This window comes from Protopterus annectens, chromosome 9.part0 (genome assembly GCF_019279795.1).
Source record: "Protopterus annectens isolate FY-2018-M chromosome 9.part0, PAN1.0, whole genome shotgun sequence".
In the NCBI taxonomy this organism is placed as follows: Eukaryota; Metazoa; Chordata; order Ceratodontiformes; family Protopteridae; genus Protopterus; species Protopterus annectens.
In genome coordinates this window covers 1,157,025,361-1,157,051,616 of record NC_056743.1, presented here as the reverse complement: position 1 = coordinate 1,157,051,616, position 26,256 = coordinate 1,157,025,361, and the positions used below count along the sequence as shown (strand labels likewise).

Below are 26,256 nucleotides of genomic sequence, written 5' to 3'. Positions count from 1 at the left end.
TCAGTGTAGAGGTTGCTTGTCTTCACTTGGGATTGGCAGCCCTTGAGCAGTGCACAGTTTGGTTTTCAGTTACATTGCCCACTCTACATAATTAGGTGACAAAGGTCAGAAATCTGGAATTTCTGACATTTGGAATTACCCCACCAAAAATACATCAGTATAGGAATTGCATTGCAGAGGTAGGAGGAAAATCACAGAACTAGGAACCTAGCAACACTGTAGGTAGTTCAGGTCACTTACCAACCTTCTTTCAAATCATTTATACGATTGAGTGGTATCTAATGCAAAGAAATATCAGCCTTTATTCAAATTTTAAGATCAGATTAGATGTATGGCCAACACTGGGGTCTTCCTACTATTTTTTTTTTTTTTTTTTGTACAGAAAAGATATGATTAATTGTTTTGGTAATACAGTAGAATGCTACATACAAAATATAATTTAACAGTAGGGAGATTACTAAAGGCACAAGTAATTCCTGGAAAAAAATGAAGTTATTTTCAGCAATTGCATCCCAAGAGTGTATACTTGGCACTGGGGTAGAGATCTGTTCATCTTCATTGTTCTGTGGGTGTCAGTGAAACAGGATGGAGTGATTGAGAAAAAAAAAAGGCTAGGAATCATCTCAAGACTGAAAGTAAAAGAATATTTGTGAAATGAAGTTGGAGAATTAAACATTTATGAAAGTGATAAAAACATTACAGGAGGTTGCCATGAGAGACTTTCTACAAATACAGACAGATATTTGACTGGATACGGCACAATTCAGCTTCAAGGGATTTTGCAGGGTAGGTTTACCATAAAGTTGCACATCAGTAGAAGACTAAGTACAGACCTTTTCTGAATTATGAGAAGAACCAATTCCATTCCTTTCAAATCTAGTCAATGTAATAAGTTAAACATTGTTTTATGATAGCAAATCAAATACAGAAAACAATGTATATATATTAACGATGGTGTGGGAAAAGATCACTATATATGATGTTTCTCACTGTCTTTCCTTCCTAGCCAGACACAAGTCATATGGAATCGTTAATCGATTTGATTAAATGATTTCCTTTTTGTACAGGTTATGTAACAATACTTTACTCCTACAGTGACCTGTCTAGCCATGACATGCTGGACCTGTCTAGCCATGACATGCTGCATCATCTACACTGAGAAGGGATACTATATTTTAAAATTCAGTGGGCATATGTCAGGGTAGGAAATTCAACTAGAACTGGAGACCGATTTCCAGACTTTGGGGTGTAGACCCAACTACAGTCCTAATAAACCAGGTTTGACTAGCAATTTGGGTGTCTAACCTGTGTGGAGGATGGTAAGAGTGCAAGGCCTAACTCAGCTCTCCCATCCTGGAGGGTTGGCAGCAGTTGTATTGATTAGCCAAATTGCTGCCATACAAGTGGAGTGTTCCAGCACATCAGCAGTTGTAAGACTTAGCACATGGGCTTGACAACCCAAGCAAATGAGATTAGTGCTCACTGGAACATGGGAGCATGTGCAAGGGGACACATGCACTGATACAGGTGCTCATATAAGCCACCTTTGGGGGGGGGGGTGAGGGAGTTGTTTACCTAAAAATACTTGAATTGTCCTCTTCATCTCTCTCAAAACTTCAGTACCAAATCCTGCATACATGTGTAGTTTAGGATCAGGCTAGAGAAAAAAAAAATTGTCATCACTAGGTGTTCTATAAATTAGATGTCCTGTGTCAAGTCCATTTCTATTTGGCCAGTGTGAATTTTCCCCAGTCATATCAAAAGCAAAAAGCCATTATATTTTAATTAAGCCAGTTTCAGCAGCAGAGTGTACAAAATAACCCAGACTAATACAAGATAATTTGAAAATGCTTTTTTTCAATCTATTATTGTCAAGAAGTAAGGAATTAACATGCATTTCAGTTTTATCGCTACTACATGAATTAAGCAGTTGTCTCCAGCTAAGGGGTTTCGTTCACTTCAAATGAGATTGGATAGTAGCAGCAGATGAAAGGCAAGGCAGCACTGCACATCTCATTATTCCACTGTCCAGGCACTACAAAACACAAGCAACAACATTGATGAGAATTCATTCTCCCTTACTTGTTTCATGTCAAGTAGGAACAGGCCCTCTCTATGGTTCACTATCTGTGTATTCTTTTATGTATGTATATATGTATACATGCTAGTGACCTACATTAAATAACCCTTATATTTGTTCCCTATTATGTCACTTCTTCAGACTAGCTATAACCAAGTGAATGCCTAAATTTATGTGCAAATAACTACTGCTGACTACATCAGCTATTGAGATTTGCAAATATCTTACAAAACCAGAAGCTATGCATTGTGTGTGTGTGTTTTTGATACCAGAGGCCAAGGAAATTCTCAAGATCATGCAGTTTGTGTACTACTGTAATATATTCTCAACTATCAGCTTGAGTAATAACAGATTGGGTTTTTAAGACTGTAGTCTCTTGTACTCATGTTATTCTCCATATTATTTGGCTCATTTTAATGAGTGACCATTCTCTGTGCTCTATTTGCAACAGAAGCTTTAAAGACTTGTCAAAGACAGCAGTAGCAGTGTAAACCAAATGAATAGCAGCAGTAAAAAAGGACCAACCACAAGAGGTCCTCAGGTCCCTCAACAGCAGGTACAAATACGACTGTCATTGTACATGTGGATGTGAATGACCGGAGACATACCTCTCTGGACTACATGATGTGAGACATGGAGGAACTCTCGTATTATGTAGCCCAGGTGGGTATGGCCCTAGCCCTGAGCAGCCTCCTACCATCACCCAGTATGACGCCACAGTCAACAATTGTCTACGTTTCTGGTGTCATTCTAAGGGGATCCAGTATCTGCCTGTGATCACATGATTGACAGACATCAATGCTTTGTGAGAGATGGCCTGGATCTGTCACTCCTGGGCTTCCAGATACTGGCCAAAGCTCTTGCCACCCCTATAGTGCCTTTTTTAGGCAGTGTTACAAAGACCAAAATTACCACCGCAACAGCTACAAAGAAATGCAATTTGAGGGTCATGCTGCTCAATGCTGGAAATCTAAATCTCAAAATGCACTCACTCAAAGCACTCCTTAAAATGGAGAACATAGACATTTGTGCTGTAACAGACTGGATTCAAAGCAGCAGAAAGCACCCCTGCACTATAATTCCACACCTTCTGGCCCCAGAACTTGGAGCGAAGTTCCAAAGATGGTGGTGTCATCTCCATATTCATAAAGGATGTGCACACCTCCAGACTGGTAGCCCAACATAACGCATCAGAGATACTTCAGGTGTAGCGAACATTGCTCAAAACAGTGATTCAGGTTGTAGCCTGCTATAGGTCCCCAACCATGTCCCAAGACTCACACTCCACATTCCTAAGCATCCTGGAGAATATTAGGGTCCAACCTAACACTCATACTGGGCAACCAACTACCCCTCCATTAACTGGGAAAACTACTCGTACAAATACATTTGCCCAATGTTTCCTGGAATTCATTAATTCCAATGCCCTGGATGAGGTCGTTCTTATCCCCACTAGAGGTAGCAACATCCTTAACCTGGTCTTTACCAACATGGGAGACTGTTGCTCTACACCAATAGTCAACTCCTCCTTGGTTAGATCAGACCACAAACTAATCTGCTTGGAAATCCCCCCCCCCCCCTGCAAAGGTAACCACCATGAAAAACTTCTCCAAAGCTAACTTTGGGCTCCTAAAAACAGAGGTGGCCCAACTTCACAGCACCCATGCAAATGGAGAACAGTTGCATGACTGTTGGATGATACACTATGTCCTGTACGAACACATACACAAATGCATGGATCTCGCCATACCCACTAGAAGAAAAACACTCTCCTACAAAAAAAAAGGAAGCCAGTCTGGTAGTTCCCTGCCATAAACAAAATCTACAACAGAAAGAGGAAACTGATGCAGAATAAGGTGAAGTATCAAGACTGGAAAGACTCCCTCATCAGCCTCAACAAAAAGTTAAGATCCCCAATCAAATCCTCTAAAGCTAGCTATGAAAACAGAAGCTGCAGCACATAAGGCCTTCTATAGTTATGTAAAGAATCTCCACGGCAATACCCAGATTTGCTCTGAGCTACTGCACAATGGTATCTCCTGTATCGAGCCAACAGATATTGCCTTTATACTGGCCCACAGATTCAGTGCCAACTTTACCCCTCTCTCACCCACCAAAGGACCAGTCACAATACCAGTAGATTGCCAGGCACCCAGTATTACTGCTTCACAGGTTAAAAAACAGTACTGCCAAAAGACAAGAATGCAGCTTCTATGGGACCTGACAATATCTATGGCTGTGTTCTACATGAACTACAGAGTGAACTGGCACCTCACCTGTGTGGCCTGTTCAATGACTACCTCACCTCAGGCTTTGTCCCTACCGAATGGCTCACTTCTACAGTAATCTCTACCCACAAAGGAGGAGCAACTTCAGATCCTGGCAGCTATTGCCCCCTTAGCCCGATAAGACTGATGTGCAGCGCTATGGAATGCATCATCATGGACCTAAGGATATAGGGAATCCACAAACTCTGGATCTCACATAGTTTGGTTTTGTTTAGGGTAGATCATGCCTGCTCAACTTGGTTGACTTATTTGAGTCAGTCACCAGAGCTGTGGATGAAGACAAGATGGTTCATACAGCCTACCTTGATCTGGCCAAGGCCTTTGATACCATTCCCCACTCAGGAATCCTAGAAAAACTCACTAAACTAGGCATCAACCCCTATAATTACTAGGTGGATTGCAAACTGGCTCACAGACTCCAAATCAGACTGCTGACCAGTCACGAGTGGAGTCCCACAGGGGTCAGTCCGAAGTCCTCTCCTGTTTGGTATCTACTAAGTCCAGGCCAATGCAAATGGACTCTGGCTGACAAAGTTCACAGACTGTTGCAAGTTGGGAGCTATTAACTCCCCAAGTGATGTTGAAATCCTAAAGAAAGACCTCACTGAGACCAATGACTGGTGTCAGAACCATAGCCTTAAGCTCAATGCTAAAAAATGTGTCATCCCCTTTGGGAAAAACCCAATTCCCATGAATTACCACATCGATGGTAGTCAACTGAACACAGGTGGTGTTATAAGAGATCTGGGAACACAGGCGGACCGAAACATCTGGACCACCACATTTGCCACTGTGGTCAGAAAGTCCTATGTGGCACATCTCATTACTAAGGGTTTTGCATCCAAGGAGAGGGGTCATAGTCTCCCTCTACTCTTCTCTCATTAGGCAAATAGAGTACAATGCCCCATTTGGCATGCACCTCACTAGATACCTGCAACAACTGAGGAGGCCACAAAAGAACCTCACAGAGGATCCTAGGCCTTAAACACTTGTCCTATATGGACAGACAAACTCCCAACTATTCTCTGTCCCATATTGTCTACTTGGAGGTGATATCTGCTTGACTTGCAAAGCCATGTCTAACCCAGCTCTGTTAGAAATGCTAAATCTAAAGAAATCCCAATCCCTCCACACCACATCCTCCAGAGACCTCAACCTCATTACCACAAACAGAACGTGCTGGAGGGACAGGTTCATAACCCAGAGACTGCCTATGCTATGGAATAGACTTCCCATACATGTCAAGCAGAGAGCCTCACTGGCCCTCTTCAAGAGGGATCTTGATGAGTGAATAGGAAATAGAAAATTCACCCCAGGAATCACTCCAGTGGCTCTACTCAGAGGCACTGGGAACTAAGGTTGGGTGGCTCGATGCCAGGGTAATCCTATGGGCTAGGCTTGTAAAGACTCCAGGGCCATTAGCCTAGTACACACCTATGAACCTATAAGAGTGAACTTTAGCCAGATATTTAGGTCTGGCATGTTATAGTTAGAGCTTCTAGTCTCATGAACATTAGATAATTTGTTCTGCAACTGTTTTCTCCTTTATGCCTCTGCATTTACTCTCCCAGCCACAAGAACAAAGACGACTATCAGTACTTACCCAGCCAGTTGATCTGAAGACATTCTTCATGCCCTCCTAAATTGGTAGGTTCACCTTTGCTCCAATGAGTATAAGAAAATGATTTGCCATCCACCCAGGTCCAGGTATATTTCTACAAATTTGGGGGAAAAAATGGTGTTTAATCTTCAATCCATCTCTTAGATGCTCCATTTTAAAATTGATCCAAGATCAGCACAATGATACTGCACACAGTCAGATTTCAATACCTCTCAAATACAGGAATGCAGCACTAATCAAAGCCACTTTATTCACAAATGCATTTATGGGAGCCTTAATATGATGGAGTATCTTACAAAGAAATAAAGTCACTCACAGATAACCAGGCTCTAGCTCTCTTCCATATCCAAATAGCACCAGTATGGTGCGACAGGCTTCCAGTATCAACAGTTTTCACAGTATGGTGCAGTTATTTGCAGACACAGGATACCCTACACTTGCAGAGAATGTTTTGTAATTTATAACTATGCTGCTGTCCAAAACAAAAGTGAGAAAACTCCTGGTAAAACTTTATGCAAAGGACAGTATCTCCTTCCATAATGCATCTTGTCCCTGTGGCCTTGACTGTACTTAGCTGGAAATTCCAACAACTAAAAATTTCAGTAAACCCTTCCCCTCTTTATTAAATGTCAGTCTGACCCATAAGGGTAGCAGAAGGCTTACCAGGTAATTTACAATGACAGTGAGAGGTGCAATACAGGAGTCCTAGATTTTAACATCCCCACATTTTGTTTCAGTATTTTGCTATGGCCCCCAATATTTTGCTGTGGCCATCCTAATCAAACCTAACTGAATTAAACTAAGCACTAAACTATTTCCAATTCAACTACTTCAGAGATTGTGGTAAACTTCAAAAGTTATATTTTGAATCTATGTAATAAGCATGGAATAGCTCAAACACAAGTGCATTTTCAACAAGATTCATCTAGTTATTCAATTTGATCCATCCAGTGAAGTGTAAAAGAACCACATTTTCTAACTACAAGTGACACGGAGACCATCCAACCTAGTTTTCCCATTGTTGTGATAAAACTCTCTACACCTCTCTGTATCCAATGCCTCTACATGTCTGTCCCGATACAGGCTTCCTCCCGCTTTTAATCATTCTAAAATCAAATGGTAATATCCCCACCACCCACACCACAATGTATATCCTCAAGCTATTATTCACTAGAATTAAATTTCCTCTGGATGCAATACCCCCACCCAGAGTAAACAATCTCACCTGCCACAATCTAGGCAGAGTTGTTTACTACAGAAGCTCCTAAAAATCGGTTAATTGCCTAATATCCAGCTAGATCATGTGAATGATGCAAACTCAAGTGTATTAACGGGTCAGATCTACTAGTCTTTCTTTTAAGCATCTTGCATGTTTATTTCTGAGAAGTACCCACAACTGGAGAAATAAAGGGAAAGAGTAAACCTGCAATTGTGTCCAAGGTTTTGTATTTAGTATTTATTATTCATTGCATTTATAGGAAGCAGTATGTATATCTATAGAGAAAGAGTACATTTGAAATAATTAGCTTTTATAAATTTAACAAATATAGGTTAAACAGGAAGAGAGAAATTTGGTGTACATAATAATAGTATACTGTGTAGAAAAACTCCAGTGTTTTGCCTTCTAATCAGTAAAAATAGAACTGTAGTAGAAATTCAGTAAATTTAGTAGCTGTGTGCTGAAGACTTAACAGGATAATCATGACACTTAAAATAGGGGAATATTTACACAAGATACAGAGACTGGCCGAATACAAGACAAGAGATACACAACAGCCTTTAAAGACTCCGGTAATGGATGTTTATATGGTTAAATCACTAGTCTTTGTACGACTTTATAACTTGCCTATACTATGAACACCAAGGAGACTCGTACAAAATGGCCAGCAGGATTGTGTCTCCAGTCATTACCTGTGTAGTGATCACAGCATCTGCCTGAACAAGTTTTCAAACACTTATCCCAGTTACAGCAATCATACCTACCTTTGTAAAGTCATTCCCTCCAGTCCATGCTGTTGGTATAGATTTATCCATTGCCTTAGTCAGCTGAACCAGGAACTTGTTTTGAACATCACTTGAAATGCTTGTTAAGTGGGCCCCTTTTACTGTATTTTTGCATATATTCTGCAAACAGAAAGACAAACTGCTCAGTGTCGTAACTTCCACTGAAAGATGAAACGTTACATAGCATTAGATTTAAATAGCTGGAACCACGGCTGCATACACAAGTGTTAACTACATGCAAACCTATGTCCATGTGCTTCAGGAGATCTATTCAGAACAGATGTGAGCCACATACCGCTCAACCTGGAAACACCAAAAAACTGGACAAGGCCCATGAAAAATAGGTACAAATCTGTATGTTGACTAACATCTACTTGCATACATAATTACGTAACCCCACCCACTCCAATGGAATTGTGGGATACCAACTTCCAAACACAAACTGAAGAACAGACAACCAAAATATGGCACCAGAGTCCTCCTTGCAGCCATTCCAATGTCCCATTACCTGGCTAGTTCACCCCATTTACCATAAATACTAGTGTGTGCATACTGCTTTACTTCTACAATGATTATTTGGATTTTTATATTTTACAGCACAACAATGCACAAACACTAATAGACATCTGGTAAACAAAGCAATACTGTCTCAATGAAAATAGACTTGGCATTAAAACTTCTCCGCCCCTGAAACTCACATTCATTGAAACAGTGTTGAAATCCACACCACATCCAAAGAAAAAGCATCTGGCCAGTCGTGGATAAAAATGACCTTTGGGCTGTTTTCAAATCATTGGCCCCTTGCACACAAAACAAGAAACATACATGTGTTCTTTTCTTTGATACACCTTCCTGACTAAATTATATTCCTTGTATAATACAGCACACTTGTTAGACAGAGTGCATCTTAAATTTGTTTGAACATTTTTCTAGTAGGCTGTACTGTAGGCAATGAAACAAATGCATGAAACAATAATGACAAAACTGCCCAATTCAGAACATTTCCATCATACAACACTTCCACACCTACACTATAAATAGAATGACAGTAGTGTAAGCCATAGGCATCTTTCACAGCTTCTCACACTTATTTTTAATTTCATTTTTTTGGGGGGAGACAAAAGGTCAAAAAACAGTGACACATTTTAAACATTGCTTGTATAATTGTGTAAAGTTGCTAGAATAAAATGTTACCAACATGCATTTCATTGGCAAGTCTTGAACCCAGGACCCAATGCACTACAGTCAGAGCAACATACCACTATGCGAAATCAGCAGCTTCCTGAAAAATAGAAAGACAAACTTAATGGCCATCATTTAGTGATTTCATTAATCACTTCTCACCACAGCTCTAAACCTCTTAGCACAAAAACCTGGACATACAAAGCCAATAAATGGAATACAAATTCAGTTCTCACCATAGCTCTAACTCTTGGCACAAAAAACCTGGGAAAAGCTCATAAGTGGTGGTGGCTAGGGACTTTAGGCTATTTTTACCCTGTAAAAAGGGACAAACTCTTTCCTTGCTTGGAAAAGATGGGTCGTGGCTTAAATGGTTATCTTTTTGTCATACTGTGGCAAGGGTGTAGAAACATGTTTAGCATGGTAAACTTTTCTACTTTCTTCTCCTTTCTTCCATTTTCTTAAAGACTTCAATAGTTCTGATTCCAAAGAACAGCTCCTCGTCTAGATGGACATTAAGGAACTGCACCTATTCCCCGATTGAAAAGCTTAAAGCCAGATCATGTCTCCAGATCACAGCCTCTGTGACTGCCGTCTCTACAGCATCAGAATCACAACTGTTAGAATGCCTAGTAGTCACAGCTTAACTGTAAGTGTGCTCCCATAGCTTCCCTCTCAGATCAGTACCCCCCACAAAAATACACATTATAGATGTAAAAGTAGTGACTTGCAGCTTCCCTTGGTATTAATAGCTCCGAGGGCTTGAGGGGGGTGCAACTCCAGAAGCCTTCCTCAAAAATCTTTCCAAGTCCTACTTTGTCAGTTGGAGGTGCATTGTGGGTAGGGACCAGCTTATATCTTTCTGGATCAATGGGCATCAGTTCTGGATCTTCCAGAAGATTTGTGGCTTCAGGAGTCCGATTCTTACAAGACTGCCACAAAAGCATCCTTAGTAGCCTCCAGCACTAGCTACACATTTAACATCCTCCAGGTCTAGTAGGATGAAGCATTTGATTTGTGCTCCAAATGTCTAAATAGGAAGGAAGGCAATCTTAGAAAGTATTTCCCTAAATTAAATCATCTGGATATTCCAAGGAAATGCTGTTCAGTGTCTGTATCACGACTTGTGGGAAGACAGCTGTATCAATAGTCCTGATCTTCTCCCTCACCTTCCTACATGTAGTCTTTTCTTGCAGGACTGCTCATTTTCATAGAGTGAGTACCAGATTCTGATGGCTATGAATCCATTTGAGGAGTAAAACAAGAAAATCTGTGCAATATACAGAAGGTGATAAACTGTTAAACTTCCTTAAACACAGCATCCAGCACAAACATTAAAACAAGGTTTAACAAAAGTAGGAATCCAATATCAATGCATATACAATTCTATTTACAGAATTAACAGCAAGTGCAGTGCAATGGGACAAGTGGATGCTAAGTGGAGTGTGTTTAGGGTAGATCTTGGCATTAGGTTATGATAGGAATATAAGGAGATAGTATAATGGAGTTTAGTAATGCAATGTGGAAGAAAAACAAAAAAAACAAAAAAAAAAACAAATATTTGCATACAGCTGATTTGCAAAACTTTTTTCAGCTGATGTCAAAAATTGGGGATGGAGAAGAGTTCTATGTTAGCAGTGAGTATATTCCCATGAGAGGTGCCATTACTTAGAGGGTGTGTAGCAAGTGCAGTACAATTTTGTAATGGGACAGAAAAAGGAACTGTGATCTAAAGGTTGTAGTATGTGGCATTTTAGGGGAAGAGCTTTGGTATTATAGTTTGTAGATTAGGCAGGCTAAGAAGTGTGCGCATCTTTCACTTATGGGAAGCCATTTTTCCTTTACTTAAGGAAGAGCCATGGTTCCTTGGGGGGGTGAAGCCAAAGCCTATCCAGAGTGGCTTTTTTTCTGAGGCTTTGGCAATAGGGATGGGCAATTCTAGCTGTAGAAGAAGAAATCCCCAATTGTCTACTACCTGCCAATAGGAAGGTGGATTTTTCTTGTCCCAGGAAAACAAACAGTGTATTGTATACTAATGTGAAATTTTAGTATTAGTGATTAGTTTAGCCAAATGCCAAGGTATCAGATGTATTGCGAGTTTAAGTGAGCGTTGAAGTTAAACTTTATTGATAAGTTTTGTGGAATGGAGAGAGAATTTTTCCCTTGCATGAAGATCATGCTTTTATAGTTTTTTGGTATTCAGTATATATGACCAAGGTCTTTTCCAAGTTGTTTTATGATGGTGAAGTTTTAGAATTGGGATTTGGAGATCACATCTGCATATATAAAGATGGGAGGGGCTGAAGTGGGAGAGATGGGAGGAAGGTAAGTAAAACAGATGGTACAGAAACAAAAATATACAAACGTGCTTGGTATGGCAATCAGCATATAAAGTGGTGCTAATCTCAAAGCCTAATTGTGGATGTACAAAAGTGCCCCCCCCCCCATATATTACACACACAAGCCATACATCTCCTGCATGGGTACATACCCATTCTATCAGATTGAAAAACGGAAGGTAGACAGAATGCTGTACATTCTATATAAGCAAAACAAATAGAGCCTTCAAGGAGAATTTTAGAACACTTGAGATATTAGGAATGTTAAGGAAACAAGTGCATTGGCCATGCATGTTGCGAAAGAAGGCACTGCACACAAGTTTAATTTTTTTGTTCTAGAAGTCCTGCACAATAGTATTAGAGGTGGAGACATCAATAATAAGACAGAATCAGTGGAACAGAAGTGGATTATACGTTAAGCTGACAAACCACCAGGTCTCAATAGTAAGGTCTCTCTAAAGCCCGTTTTAAAAGCTTGAGCACTGAAACATTGACCAAGTCATTTTATATATATATATATATATATATATATATATATATATATATATATATATATATATATATATATATATATATATATATATATATATATATATACACACACACATTTTAGAATTTATGTTTATGTGATAGACCCAAGTCAGTTTTAATTATGTACTTAGCAATTTTTGAGCTGCAATGTATGTTTTATACTGTTGCTGATGTACACACTTTCTTCATTGCTTAGACAAGGCAATAAATGTGTTAAATTGGTTCAGTGATTAGTGTGCCTCATTGGCTGCTAGAATGTTTAAAGATGTGACTTGAGTTTTAATATTTTGGTCTGAGGAAACTGATGTAATTCGTGAATGCGCTTACCTTGTTGTGTGCTATTAAAGAGTGCTGTGTTGGAACCAGTCTGCCTTTTTCTTCACTATTTTGCTGTTTCCTACATCGGTTCCTTTATCAGTTCAGAAGATTGTTTGGACTTTACAGCTACCGTTTACCTCTCACAGAGCATGGCTGCTACAAATGGGGATTTTTGTGTTACAGAAGTGTCAGCTCCTGCTTTGACTACTAAAGGACTATACGTTTCTACTCACTTTTACATAATATAGTCAATCCATTGAGTGGAACATTGCACTTTGAACATGAAGTGAATACTGATAATTTGAATGCGCATGAGATGTTTCTTAGAGATTTTCATGACTTGGAGAATAAGCTTTGCAGGTATAAACTACTGCAGTGGCAGCGCTTCCACCTTGAAGCTTCTCTTAAAATGAACATTGGCGATAGAGTCTTGACAATGCCGAGCTATGGACAAATCTATCTTGAAATTTTGAGACGCGAGTGCAGCGCCAGATACATGCAGCTCCTTGAGTTCTTTCAACCTGAAGAGGCTGATTTATGCAGGGAGATAGAAGGCTTAGAGAGTGCTATCTTTGACAAGTATCCAGATGATGTCATAGGGAATAAAATGGAGGTTTTGTTTGACAATATAAGTGGGTATGATAAAAGGCCATCAGCCACCAAACTTAGGAAAATTCAAAGATGCATTTGATTTCCAAAATGGTAATGTGTTCTCTTGGTCGAGAGATGGTACTGGCTATAGTGTTCAAACTCAGAGCTCAACAGGAAGTGGGCGGAGGCTATATAATACAGGAATGAATGAGTCATACGATAAACGTTCCATGAAATCAGTACATGCGCATACAGTTTCATCGGCTACTACAAGAACTGCATCAGTATCTGAACCAGTGGCCAACAATTCACTAGATATTCAAACTAGCCATTCTAGTGAGAATGTTGCTAACATCAAGTCTTCGACCAGTACTGGTACTAACAATGTTGTTAGGCCTAAATCGCTGACAATGGTACACAACAGTCCTGCTAAAGCAGCAAGGAATCCGCTTGCACCTGAAGTAGTACGTTCTACTTTTTTACTGAAGGATCCACTCCCGATCAGAGGGAGATCCAGGAATCAGTATACCAACTCGAAAATGAGATGTCTGCACAGCGAGGAGGTGGTAATAAGGACAGGAAAGAGGCAGAAACAGGTCCAGTATACAACATCTCTTCTGTCATTTTAACTGAAGATCAACTCTCAGTTCTAAACAGAGGTTTAAACTTTGTTCCAGCTCAACAAGTTGATCTTGTTGATTTATTCAAAGATGTACGCCTGTTTGGCAGGACATTGACACTAAAAGGTATGTTGCCTGATATGATGACTGAAGGTGTTTTTAGAAAACAGAGTACTTTTGTTCCTCCTACAAATTCGACTGTTGAATTATTTCTAGATATTTGTGACAAAGATCAGGGACAAGTTCTCCGATAATCACACTAAAGGCTTTATTAATTTGTCAGTGAATGAGCGGCAAGCACTTTTTGTATTGAAATGCATGAATAGTATTGAAATACGACCAGCTGAAAGGGGGTGGGATTGTCATACTTGATCGAGATGCGTACATTGGATGCATGTTGGATCTGTTAAGTGACTTGAACACCTACTCCCCTATCACAGGTACCATGTTGAAAGGGATTATTGATAGAATACATCTGCTTAGGACAGGGCTAATCTCTGAACAACTGTTTGTCAAAGTAGATCATCCAGTAGTACCCGTTGTTTATGGCATTCCGAAGATGCATAAGAATTTACACCATCCATCCATGCGTCCTATAGTGTCCAGCAGGGGCTGGGCAACAGAGCTACTTTTTATCTTTGTTGAAAAAAATCTCCGGATTGTGCTAGATAGTTGTCATACTGTGCTTAGAGATAGTAAAGTTTTTTTTGCAAGAGCTGAATAATTAGTTAGATGTTTTATCTGGTCATTGCTTTTGTGTCACACTTGATGTAGCCTCTCTATTCACTGTTATCCCCAATAGTTGGGGGATTGAGAATATTAGGGAAATATTAAGTGCCAATGGATTTATTACTAGCAAAGTTATTTGTACTCAGAGATTATTCTTGAGAATAATGTTTTTATTTTCAATGACTCCCATTATATACAGAAGGTTGGCGTGGCTATGGGCACTGCTTGTGCCAATAGCTACACCAACCTAACACTTGTGAATTGGGAGACTAAGTTTGTTCTCTCCAATAATAGATTTTGTAGTTCGATAAAATGGTTCAAACGTTTTGTCGATGATATTTTTTTGCTATGGGAAGATACAGAAGAGGAGTTAGTACAATTTTTACAGTACCTCAATGGACTGAATGACTTTTTGAGATTTACGTATACATATTCATCAGAAGAGATTGATTTTTTAGATGTGAAAGTGAGTAAAAATGCCCCATCTGTTTCCACTACTATATATAGGAAGGACATTATGAGGAATAACATACTCCACAACAGCAGTATGCATCCCAATCACACAAAATTTAATGTTTTAAAAGGGCAGATTTATCACATGATGCGTCTTCATAGTGATGATACACAGCTAACTCTTGCACTAACAAAATTGAATTTATTGAGAGGGGATATAAGCCCACTGCCATGGACTCTCAGATTAGTGCAGCTTGGGTGGAGAGAAATAGAATATGTAGACCCTATTTTGAGAATGTTCCCCCAAATGCCCAAACAAATGTTGGTAGAGCTGCTGATTCTCCAACTAATATTAAATCACCAGTAGCACTGTATGGGGTTAGGATGCCACTAACTTTTGCTAGCATGTGTGCATGGTATGTAATGTTATTAAGAACAATTGGGATATTCTTTTGACTGATCCTGGACTCGGAGGTTATAGGTCGCCAACCCAGTTTTACTTTCAGGAATAACAAATCTCTTAAGAACCAGTTATGTTACAAATCCAAGGGTAGACAGAATGCTGTACAATCTGATAGAATGGGTACGTACCCATGCAGGAGATGTATGGCTTGTGTGTGTATATATGGGGGGGGGGCACTTTTGTGCATCTACAATTAGGCTTTGAGATAGCACCACTTTATATGCTGGTTACCAAACCAAGCACGTTGTATATTTTTGTTTCTGTACCACTTTATATGCTGGTTGCCATACCAAGCACCATCTGTTTTTCATTCTATATAGGCAAAACAAATAGAGCCTTCAAGGAGAGAATTTTAGAACACTCAAGAGATATTAGGAATGCTAAGAAAACAAGTGCGTTAGCCATGCATGTTGCGAAAGAAGGCACTGCACACAAGTTTAAATTTTTTTGTTCTAGAAGTCATACACAATAGTATTAGAGGTGGTGACATCAATAATAAGACATTTTAGTATATTTAAATGTCGATACATTTTAGAATTTATATTTATGTTTATGTGATAAACCAGTGTCAGTTTTAATTATGTACTTAGCAATTTTTGAGCTGCAATGTATATTTTATAATGTTTCTGATTTACACAGTTTCTTCACAGCTTAGACAAGGCAATGAATGTGTTAAATTGGTTCAGTGATTAGTGTGCCTCATTGGCTGCTAGAATGTTTAAAGAGGTGACTTGAGTTTTAATATTTTGGTCTGAGGAAGTGGATGTAATCCGTGAAAGCGCTTACCTTGTTGTGTTGCTATTAAAGAGTGCTGTGTTAGAACCAGTCTGCCTTTTTCTTCACGAAATTATAGAATTACCCACTAGAAGCATGTTCTCGACCGGATCCCTAGCACATCTTCATCCAGTCTGATTACAAATCAGTTTTCCATTAGGTCTGGTAGTACCACCTACCCCCATTTGAAACTTTCCTTAGTAACCTTCTTTTTCCTCTTGACAAACACGAAACTAGAAAACCTGTACAATTTCCAAGACCCATACAAATGGGTCCAACCGAGAGGGCTAAAACATTCATCTCAGAGTTTTACAAGCACCTAAATAGCTGCATAGAAAAAAGTCAGTACCCATCTGCCTTAAACTGATATCGGGCAGTTTAGAAAACAAAGGTATGCACAGTGAGCCTCTACTACAGTTCAGCCACAGGGTTTATGCCCAATTCATGGAGAACAGCCACCAACTCCCCTGTACAAGGGTGTTTCTTTTGCAGACCTGGTAATTACAGGCCTATCAGCCTCACCAACCTTAAATACAAAGCTAAGAAATGTATCATAAGAGACCCCCCCCCCCCCATCCTGGTGGTTTTGAAAAATTAGACCAACGTACTTCCCTAAATTGTCTGCAGGGTTGTAAAACTAGCTATACAACAGAATCCAAGTTCTAAACATTGGTGCTCCAAGTGGTGATCACAGGGATCAGTTTCAGGTCCTGTTTGGTATCTTACAGACATCCAAGCTAATATGCTGGAAGCGTGGCCCAGCTTGTACTCATTAGTAAGCTTTAGAATCACCTGTTCAGCCACCAGTATTAATCAGTTAAAGCAATCTTTGGAATATGCACATACTTGTGTACAAAAACGGTTTCAAGCTAAATGCAAAAAGGTTGCCCCCACCTCGCATTGTTATAAAATGGTATTCTGCTTCATGCAGATATGGTTATAAGAGAAAAGGGTCCTTATGTGGCCAACTTTGTTTCCACCATAGCTAGGAAACCCTGTCTGGCCCAGTTTCCAAGAGAATATTTTCATGATCTAAATAAATATACCACTACATGCCACCCTTATCAAAGTAGCAAGCAAATACAATGCACCCTTTAGTATACACAAATTCATATTGCTCAACTAGAAAGGCCCCAAAGATTTGTAACAGGCCCTAAACCGGTCAACTATCCTTACCTACTGACTTCTCAGTCTTATTGCAAGATGCTGGTCACCTCCATCTTTCATGGCCTGAAATCCATTTCTTCATAAAGCAAGTCTCCCAACACCTGCACTACCAGAATCAAACTTAAGTCACACCCTCATGGAATAGACTATATCTGCATGTCAGATAAATTACTACTTGGCAATTTTTAATGCAAGTCTTGACAAATAGCTACTCCAAAAGGTGATCATATACAGTTGTGCACAGTTTGCTACAGAGTCCTTGAAAAATGGTGCCAAGAACTTGTGTCTAAAGGTGTGCGTGGTCAGCCATCTTATGATTCTTATGACTGCTAGTTTGTTATGTTCATTAGCATTTGGTTCCATATATGTGCAGTTTAGCCCATTTTTTATGTTTCACACAAAGTGTTCTTGCATGGATATAGAGTTAATCAATGGACTGTTATATCACATCTGCAGTCTGACTCAATCTGGAGCAGGAAAGTTGTCTATTCTGGCATTTGCATGAATATTTCAGGGACTACAGTCCTCACACTTACTTTAATAGAGAAAAACATGAAATTGTTTCCAGGTAGTCCAGGAAGACATTGTCATCATTACACCAGTTGACACCCAAAAGGCTAATGGAAGGTATGTGTAGGGAGTCAGGACTAAGGCAGTCTTTAAATTGCAGTATTTTATACAGAAAGGATTTGACAAGTACATACAGACTGGAGAGGAAGTACAATTATTGACAGGCAGTCTCAGGGCACAGTAAGCAGTGTGAAAAGGATAGCGCTGGATGCATGCTACAGTTAATATAGCCTCAGTTTTAGATTTTTATTCTGTAGATATCTGTACTGCATAAGGGAGTAAGATAAAGTTATGATGGAGCTTACCCTCTGCTGTTGCTGAAAATGTAATTTCTTGTATATACTATCGTACAAAAAAACATTCATTTAATATAAGTACCAACTTAATGGTTGCATTAACTATTGAAGCACATTGCACATAAATATGACAGTCTCAAAAGGAGTTAGTCGATCTTATGGGAAATTAACTAGTACCTGTTCCAAGTGACAGGCCCCACCTGAGTTGGGGCAAAGTGCTGAAGAGACCAGCTCTGATGGCACAGCTGCTCACCAATTGAGCTGGAACTGCCAGCCAAACCTACAACCAACAGATTACCTTACTTTTGAGTTTTTATGGTTTGGCAAAATCTCAGTTTTTGTGGAGCTGGAATTATCAGGTAATATCCAAAAGGAGACATTAACAAGGGAAGGACTAGAGTTATATACCAAGGGTACAGGAGCCTGTATAGCATGGAAGAAATGGCTATAAATTGTGAATGATGGTTATTACTCAATGGCAAATATTGGATAGGAAGCTACACAACTCTGATCTGTGATAAACAAGTATCCTTTTTTTTGCTTTTTTTTTTTTTTTTTTTTTTTACTAGTTATTGCTTATTCTAGCCATTTAAAGCAGTCTGCTGCATATGTTTTACTGTATTTTATTGCTATAAACTAATCTGCGCAGATGAACTAAAATAGTCTGCTTTACATTGCCCGAAACTGTCAAAATGTTTGTAAAGCTTTTTTTTAGCTAGTTTCACTGTGCTAAATAATTGGAAATTTTCTCCATTTATTGAGCATATTTGCTCTGATTTTCTGCCAAGGAGTATATCATTGTTTGCAGTTAAAAGCATTCTCTAGAGTCTCCTTGCTCCTTTAATGTTTAAAATGTTAATTTAGTGCCTCACTGCAGTTTTTCTGCTGTAAAACATTTCTGTAGTGTTTTCTGTCTAAAATAGTTTCCCACCCTCCCTCTCTATTGGTATCTTGTTCTTACACTTGGTGGCTTTGCAGTTACCCGCCTCTACTGTAAATATGATCTGGGACACTCCTCCCAGTCTAGTGTCATAAGCTTATTCTACCTAATACAGAGAGAAGAGAAGGCCAACCATTTAACATTGAAAGATCTTTTTCCCTTTCCACAAAAAAAAAAAAAAAAAAAAAAAAAAAAAAAAAAACTTTAGAATCTACCTTTGCTAGAATCTCCTTGTGGTCTGACAGTGTGCTTTGCAAACAATCTGAAAATATAGAGCTTAGTTTTTGGCACTTTTGGCTGTAACTGTTCAGAGTTCTGTCCCATCTTAATTTTTGCTTGATATATATTTGCTGGCATTGTTTTCTGATAAGTGCCCCCATCTAGATTTTCTCCTAAATTACTGCCTTCTGCACTTGTTTTTAGTCGCTTCTTAATTTAATTGCATTTAAACTATTTGCTTTAATATTGCTACACACTTAAGTGTGCTAGCTTGCACTGCATTTGGAGACTTGTTTTTACTGCTGTTTTAGCTGCTTTTCTGTACCAAAAAAAAAAAAGGTCCAAGCTCGTTTTTTGCCTGTCCTGCGACTATGCTAGTCCAGATCCACATTTGCTGCATCCAAGCTTCTGAGCCCTACCAAGCCTATGTTGGAGGGAAGCCTTGTAGCTTATCAGTGGGAGTGGTAAGCACCAAGTAGCCTATCTACCACAAGAGGGATGGTTTCTGGCCCAGAAATTGTAGTTCATTGGCTGTTTGGGCAGGTTTTTCCACCCCTTTCAACTTTCAAGTTTAAAAGCCTGCATTTGCACTTGTTTAAGCTCTGCACTGCGGTGCCAAGCTGAGGCAAACTATTATTGGTCAAAACCTAGGAGGGACCAGCACACACGACAGCAGGATATTGAAAATAAATTTATTTCAAGGTAGCTAAAAAGCTGCCTGCCATAAAATTAACAGACCGGTTTCGGCTTAAAAAGCCTTTATCAGTGTTACATTTCCTTCACCAAAACGTTGATTTCAAAACAGCATCACATCCTGGTACTCTTTATATACATCTCTCTTAAAGTGGTATGCTCCTGCCATAGGCTGACAGGCTGATACGACACAATCATACATACAACATTATAAATAAACATGTGAGATTAAATTGAAAGTGGAGATCATGAGAATTAATCTAAGTCCTTATTGAAAGATAAATTAAATAATTTGTTGCAAAAATGCAAATATAATATGGTCAAAGCCATAATGACCCTATATTTTAACAAGGACTCAGTTTTGAATCTGAATTTATAAATTATCATGTGATATAATCATTTGGGCTTGAATAAATGACAATATATAACATGAAGCATGTTTTTTCCCATTATTAGTACAAGTATATACAAGTAACCCAAAAATATATTAAGTTATTGGCTATATGTACCTTCATGTACTTCACATTCATTCAGCCTAGGTTTGAAAAATGCACCTAGTTTCGTGATCCACATACTTTCCATGTTATTCAGTCTGGTATGCCATCCCATCTTAAAATTTCTGTGAAGTTAAATTTTATCAATAATAATAAACTTGAAGGAGGCACCTGCATGGTTTCTACTATGTTTATATAGAGCATTTGTGATTTGTCTATTTCTGATAGAGCTTAGATGTTCACGGATTCTTATTCTGATGGGTCTAGAGGTCTGACCAACGTAAAAGGCAGAACTGGTACAGTAAGCCAGATAAATGACCCAATCAGAGCTGCAGTTTCCGAAAATGTTAATATTGTATACCTTGGAAGTATTTTTGCTGGTGAATTCCTTTGTTTTCCAAATATGCTGGCATGCACAACAATGTCCACAAGGATAACAACCCACCAGTGGATCCCCAAAAAGTGTTGTTTGTATTGTAGAAGGTGGTGTGAATCTTTTATAATGTGTTAGGTGGAAATGGATGGTCCGCCCTCTATGGTAAGAAAAAGCACATTCTTCTGGGAGAATGTCATTAAGAAATGAGTTTGATTTTAATATATCCCAGTGTCTACTAATAATCTGTCTAAACCTAGATGTATTGTTGCCATAAGTGGTGACTAATCTAATGGGTTGTTGTCATTGGAATCCATCATCCTCTTGTGATCTATTATATCTCAATAATTCTGACCTACTTCTGTTGGTCACCGTATTGGTTAGGTGTTCCAAATTATATCCTCTATTGATGAATCTTGCTTTTAAATCCTGTGTGTGTGCAGAATATTCTGCATCTGTTGAGTGCAGAATATTCTGCATCTGTTGAGCATATTCTTTTAAGTCGCAGAAATTGAGACTTTGGGATATTGCTGATGATGTGGTGTGGGTGAGAACTGGTGGCATGAAGTAAAGTGTTGTATTGTGGAAATTTTCTATGTATAGATGTAGCCAAGGTATGGTTAGGCAATCTTTTAATCTCCACATCCAAAAAGACTATTTCATGATATCCAGTATTAACTGTAAAATGTATGTCAAAAGGATTAAGATATGCAACAAATTTAGATAATTCATCCATATCAGCCCGCCACACCAACCAGCAATCATCCAGATATCTCCGCCAGATGTCCAAATTATCGATATAAGTATTGTGCTGATCATCATATATGAAGGCCTGTTCAAAATATCCCATAAACAAATCTGTGTAAATAGGGGCAAATGATGCCCCCATAGCTGTACCTTTAATTTGCCAATATGGATTGCCTTCATAATAGAAAATGTTTCTTTGTAATACATATTCTGTGAGTTTTATCAAAACGTTATTGAATCCAGTAGGATATAAATTGGACTTGTTTAGCCAGTAAGTCACCGCCGCTATGCCGGCCTTAGGAGGAAAACTGGTGTACAAAGAGGATATGTCCAATGTGCATAGCAGCCAATCCTCTTCCAACTGAGAGGATTCAAGGATATTCAAAAACTGTGTAGTGTCTTGAATGCGTGATCTAACCATACTGAGCAGTGGTTTAAGATGTTCTGTAAGAAAGGCAGATAAGGGTACTGTAAGTGATCCCCGACCTGATACTATGGGTCTACCTGGTGGGTTGTATAGATCTTTATGTATTTTCGGTATGAGATATAAATATTGTGGCATTGGTTCATTTACCTTGAGTTGCCTAGCAACTTGCATGGTAATAATGCCCTCCTCTACTGCCAGATCTAGGAAGGAATCAATCTCAGATTTGAAATTAGGTGTAGGGTCCACTACCATCTGTATGTAAAATTGTGATAGAGTTAATTGTCTTAAGGCCTCGTCCGTATATTTTGAATGATCCATTACAACAATACCACTACCTTTGTCTGCTGGAGTGATGACTATGTCCTTATTCTGTTGTAGTTGTGAAAGTGCTAATCTTTCAGCCTGGTTGAGATTACTTCGATTGCATGTATAGTTATTAGAAAAATGTAGATCTTTCATGACACAATTTTTAAATATGGAAACATGCTTGTCCATAGGGGGTGTAAAATTGGATTTCCCAAATCTGAAACCAGTTGATCTTTGAGTATTGGACTGATCTGAGAAAAATATCTTGAGATTGAGAATTCTACAGAAGTTATTAATATCCTCCAATAAAAAATGTTCAGGAACAGGTGATGTTGGTACAAAATTTAAACCTTTGAGTACTTTGTATTGTACATTCGTAAGCTCATATGAAGAAATGTTGAGAACATTATTCACTGTGTTATTTGTTTCAATAAGGTTTGAAGGTTGGTTGTACCCATGTTTTCTCCTATGTTTCCTCCCTGCCCTGCGTGTGTTAGACCTAAAGGGGTAGGTTGCTTCCTTTTTGCAACTGGGGACGCCTGGTTAGAGGAAACCTCACCATCTGTTGTTGATGAGTAATCATCATCATCAGATGTAACACTGTATGTATTATCATTCTTTTTTAATATCGGTCTGGGTCTTTCTCCCCCTTTGTGTTTTGTATGCCCCTTCATTAAACCCAACACTTTTTTGTGTTACGAATGGTTTTCCTTTCTCATAGTCAGCTAGGTCTCTATTAAACTTGTGTATTTTCTTTTTCTTGAGTTGCTCTTCCAAGCTTGCTAATTCTTTAGCTAATTCCGATAAATGACCCTGATAATAATCTTCAGTAGAAAAAATTTCAGCTTCCAAACAAGTAGTGTGTATATCTGTGATCAATGCTTCTATAGTTTTCATAATATTTAGAGAGACTGTCTACAAAAAGCATTGATGCCTGATGTTGTGCAGTGGCCCAATCTTGTGTTAATTGGTTATCAATGTTAGCCACCAATGGTTGCAGCCTAATTCAAAGCCCTCTCGGTGTAATGTCTTTTAATTTGTATGCTTTAAAAAGCTTCAAGTGCCATATGTTGGTTCTGAGAGATTTCATTTGTCTACTAAGTTTGGAAAAAATAGAAACACATTTGTCTCTGGTATCAGTTGAGGAATTATCTAACATAAGGGGCTGGCCTACATTAAGTCCAAATACATCTAAATTGTCCTTATCCGCTGATAATCCCCTAAGGATTTGATTCAAATCCATGTTTGGGACAATAAGAGATGAATAGATTATGTGGATTTATATCTCTCACTAATAAACTGATACCAATAGTTTAAATAGTACAATTATAAGGGGCTATATTGAGGCCGACAGAAAGTAGAATCACCAAGTGCAACAAGGGAGTCCAAAATAATCAATAGTAAATAATCAAATAATTCCATAGGCCTGATTGGTACAGTCTAACCAAAGGTATATAGATTTAGTATGTCCGTATTTTATCAAGCCCTTACTATAAGTGGTCCCAATACAAAAAGCTGATAGGCAAACAATCTCCGTTCTCAGTTATTATTGGTGTCAGAAAGTCTGCTGTTCACTTTTTCCCTTCGATCTTGCTAGTTCTTTCTCCAGTGTGCTTCAAACAGCCTAATCGCTTTGGACTTCAACAGGTTTTTGTAGCAGTTATTGTAGCACACCCAAGTGCCATTAGCACCAGTCGTTCTTCATGGAAATAGCTCCAGTATTTAGTAGTTATGACCACCCCTCTTGGCATGATTAAGCGCAGTTCCCTGTGCTTTCTCCTATTAACCTGGTGCACTTGGGCATTCTGAGGCAGTGCAGCAACTGCCTCATGTACACAGACAACCTTCTCCTCTCACTCCCAACACTCAAACTTGAGAGATGCACTTATTACCAAATTGGAAGCTATGCACTCTCCAGCCAAGACTGGAATAGCTGATCAAGAGAAAGTCAACACCTGAACTACACCACATGGAACACACAGCCCTCCAGAACACCCACTATCACAGCTCTCACATAAAACACAAACCACACACCCACCTTCGGAGGCTCTCAATAGAAACTGACCCAAAGAGCAGAGACCTCAAAGACAGAAATGCACTCTACCACAACACAGCACAAGCCACAGAACACAGCACACCTCCACAGTGTGCCCCTCAACCCAAGCTCCTAAGGATCAACACCTTGATCAATACGTGACTCAATAGTGAGGCACACAGATGTCCCACTCACTAGGCTGAATAAGGAGAAGGTAACAGTTAGCTGTCTATCAGGTTCCAGAATCAGACAACACATGCACTCCGGTCCCCCCACAACATGTTCAAGTACGACTCTCTCATTGTCCATGTGGGTGTGAATGACCAGAGATGCACCTCCCTGGACTACATGAAGAGACATGATGGAGCTCTCAGATTGTGTAGTCCATGCAGGTATGACACTAGCCCTGAGCAGTATCCTACTGTCACCCAAAATACCGCAGTACAAACAAAAAATGATAGACTTCAACAATTGGCTAAGTTTCTGGTGTCATTCTAAGGGGATCCAGTAGCTGTCTGCTTGGGGATGACAATTGACAGACCTTGATGCTTTGCCAGAGATGGCCTGCATCTGTCACCCCTAGGTTTACAGGTACTGGCCAAGGCCCTTGCCACTCCTATAGTGCCTTTTTTAGGCAGCGTTCCAAAGACCAAATAACCACTGTAACAGCTTTAAATAAATGCAATCTGAGGGTCATGCTGCTCTGAGCTAATTTAAATATCAAGCTGCACTCACTCGAAGCACTCCTCAAAATGAAGAACATTGACATTTGTGCTGTAATGGAGACCTGGTTTAAAGTGGCAGAAAGCACCCCTGCACTACCAGGCTATAACTCATGCCACACCTTTTGGCCATGGAACAAAACTCCAGAAGGTGGCAGTGTCTCCATATTCATAAAGGATATGCACACTTCCAGACTAGTAGCCCAGAATAATGCATCAGAGATACTTCAGGTACTACTAACGGTGGGCAAGATGGCGATCCAGGTCATAGCCTGCTATAGGTCCCCAACCATGTCCCTAGACTCTCACGCCACATTCCTAAGCAACCTGGAATCTATTATGGTCCAACCCAACACTCTTACTAGCTAGGAGACTTCAATTACCCCTCCATCAACTGGGAAAACTACTCTAGCACCAATACACTGGGCCAACGCTATCTGGAATTCATCAAATCCAATGCCCTGGACCAGCTCATTCTGACCCCTACTAGAGGAAGCAACATCCTTGACCTGTTTATTACTAACATGGGTGACCATTGATCTACACCAACAGTGAATCCCTCCCTGGTCAGATCAAACCATAAACTAAGCACCATGGAAATCCACATCTCCGCCACACATCCCGCAAAAGTAACCAACTTGAAAAACTTCTCCAAAGCTGACTTTGGATTCCTAAAAACACAGAGGTGGCTAACTTCACAGCACCCATGCCAATGGAAAATATCTGCAGGACTTCCAAATCATACACCAATGCACTTTACGAACATGTCCACAAATGCATGGAACTAGCCATACCCAACAGAACCAAGATGCTCTCCTCCAAAAAAAGGGAAGCCAAATCTGGTGGTCCCCTGCCATTAATAAACTCTACAACAGAAGGAAGAAACTGTTGCAGAAAAAGGTGAAGCCCCAAGACTGGAAAAACTCCCTTATTAGCCTCAACAAAATGTTGGAGATCCCTCATCAAATCCTCTAAAGCTAACTATGAAAGGCAGAACTGTGGCAGGCACTAAATCACAAAGCCTTCTATAGCTATATCAAGAACCTCAACAGCAATACCCGGATTTGCTCTGAGATACTGCACAGTGGTACCTCCTATACTCATCCAGATATTGCCAACATACTGGCTGACAAGATTCAGTGCCAACTTTACCCCTCTCCCTCCCCCAAAGGGCCAATCACAATACCAGAAGAATGGCAGGCACCCAGCATTACTGCAGCACAGGTTAAAGCTGCATTGTCCACGGCCATGAATACAGCTTCCATGGGACACAA

General features: G+C 39.5%; 1 protein-coding gene across 2 annotated transcripts in view; it reads right to left on the bottom strand.

Moving 5' to 3' along the window:
- Positions 1 to 1,757: 1,757 nt before the first annotated feature.
- Positions 1,758 to 26,256, bottom strand: part of LOC122811890 (lectin-like) — a 108,775-nt gene continuing 84,276 nt past the window's right edge. For both annotated transcript variants that reach the window (XM_044084033.1, XM_044084032.1), the window contains exons 4-6: positions 7,973 to 8,113; positions 5,972 to 6,083; positions 1,758 to 2,035 (exon numbers count right to left, since the gene is read on the bottom strand). In XM_044084033.1, coding sequence (XP_043939968.1) covers positions 1,941 to 2,035; positions 5,972 to 6,083; positions 7,973 to 8,113 — 348 coding nt within the window. In that variant the 3' untranslated portion in view covers positions 1,758 to 1,940. The remainder of the gene's footprint in view (positions 2,036 to 5,971; positions 6,084 to 7,972; positions 8,114 to 26,256) is intronic.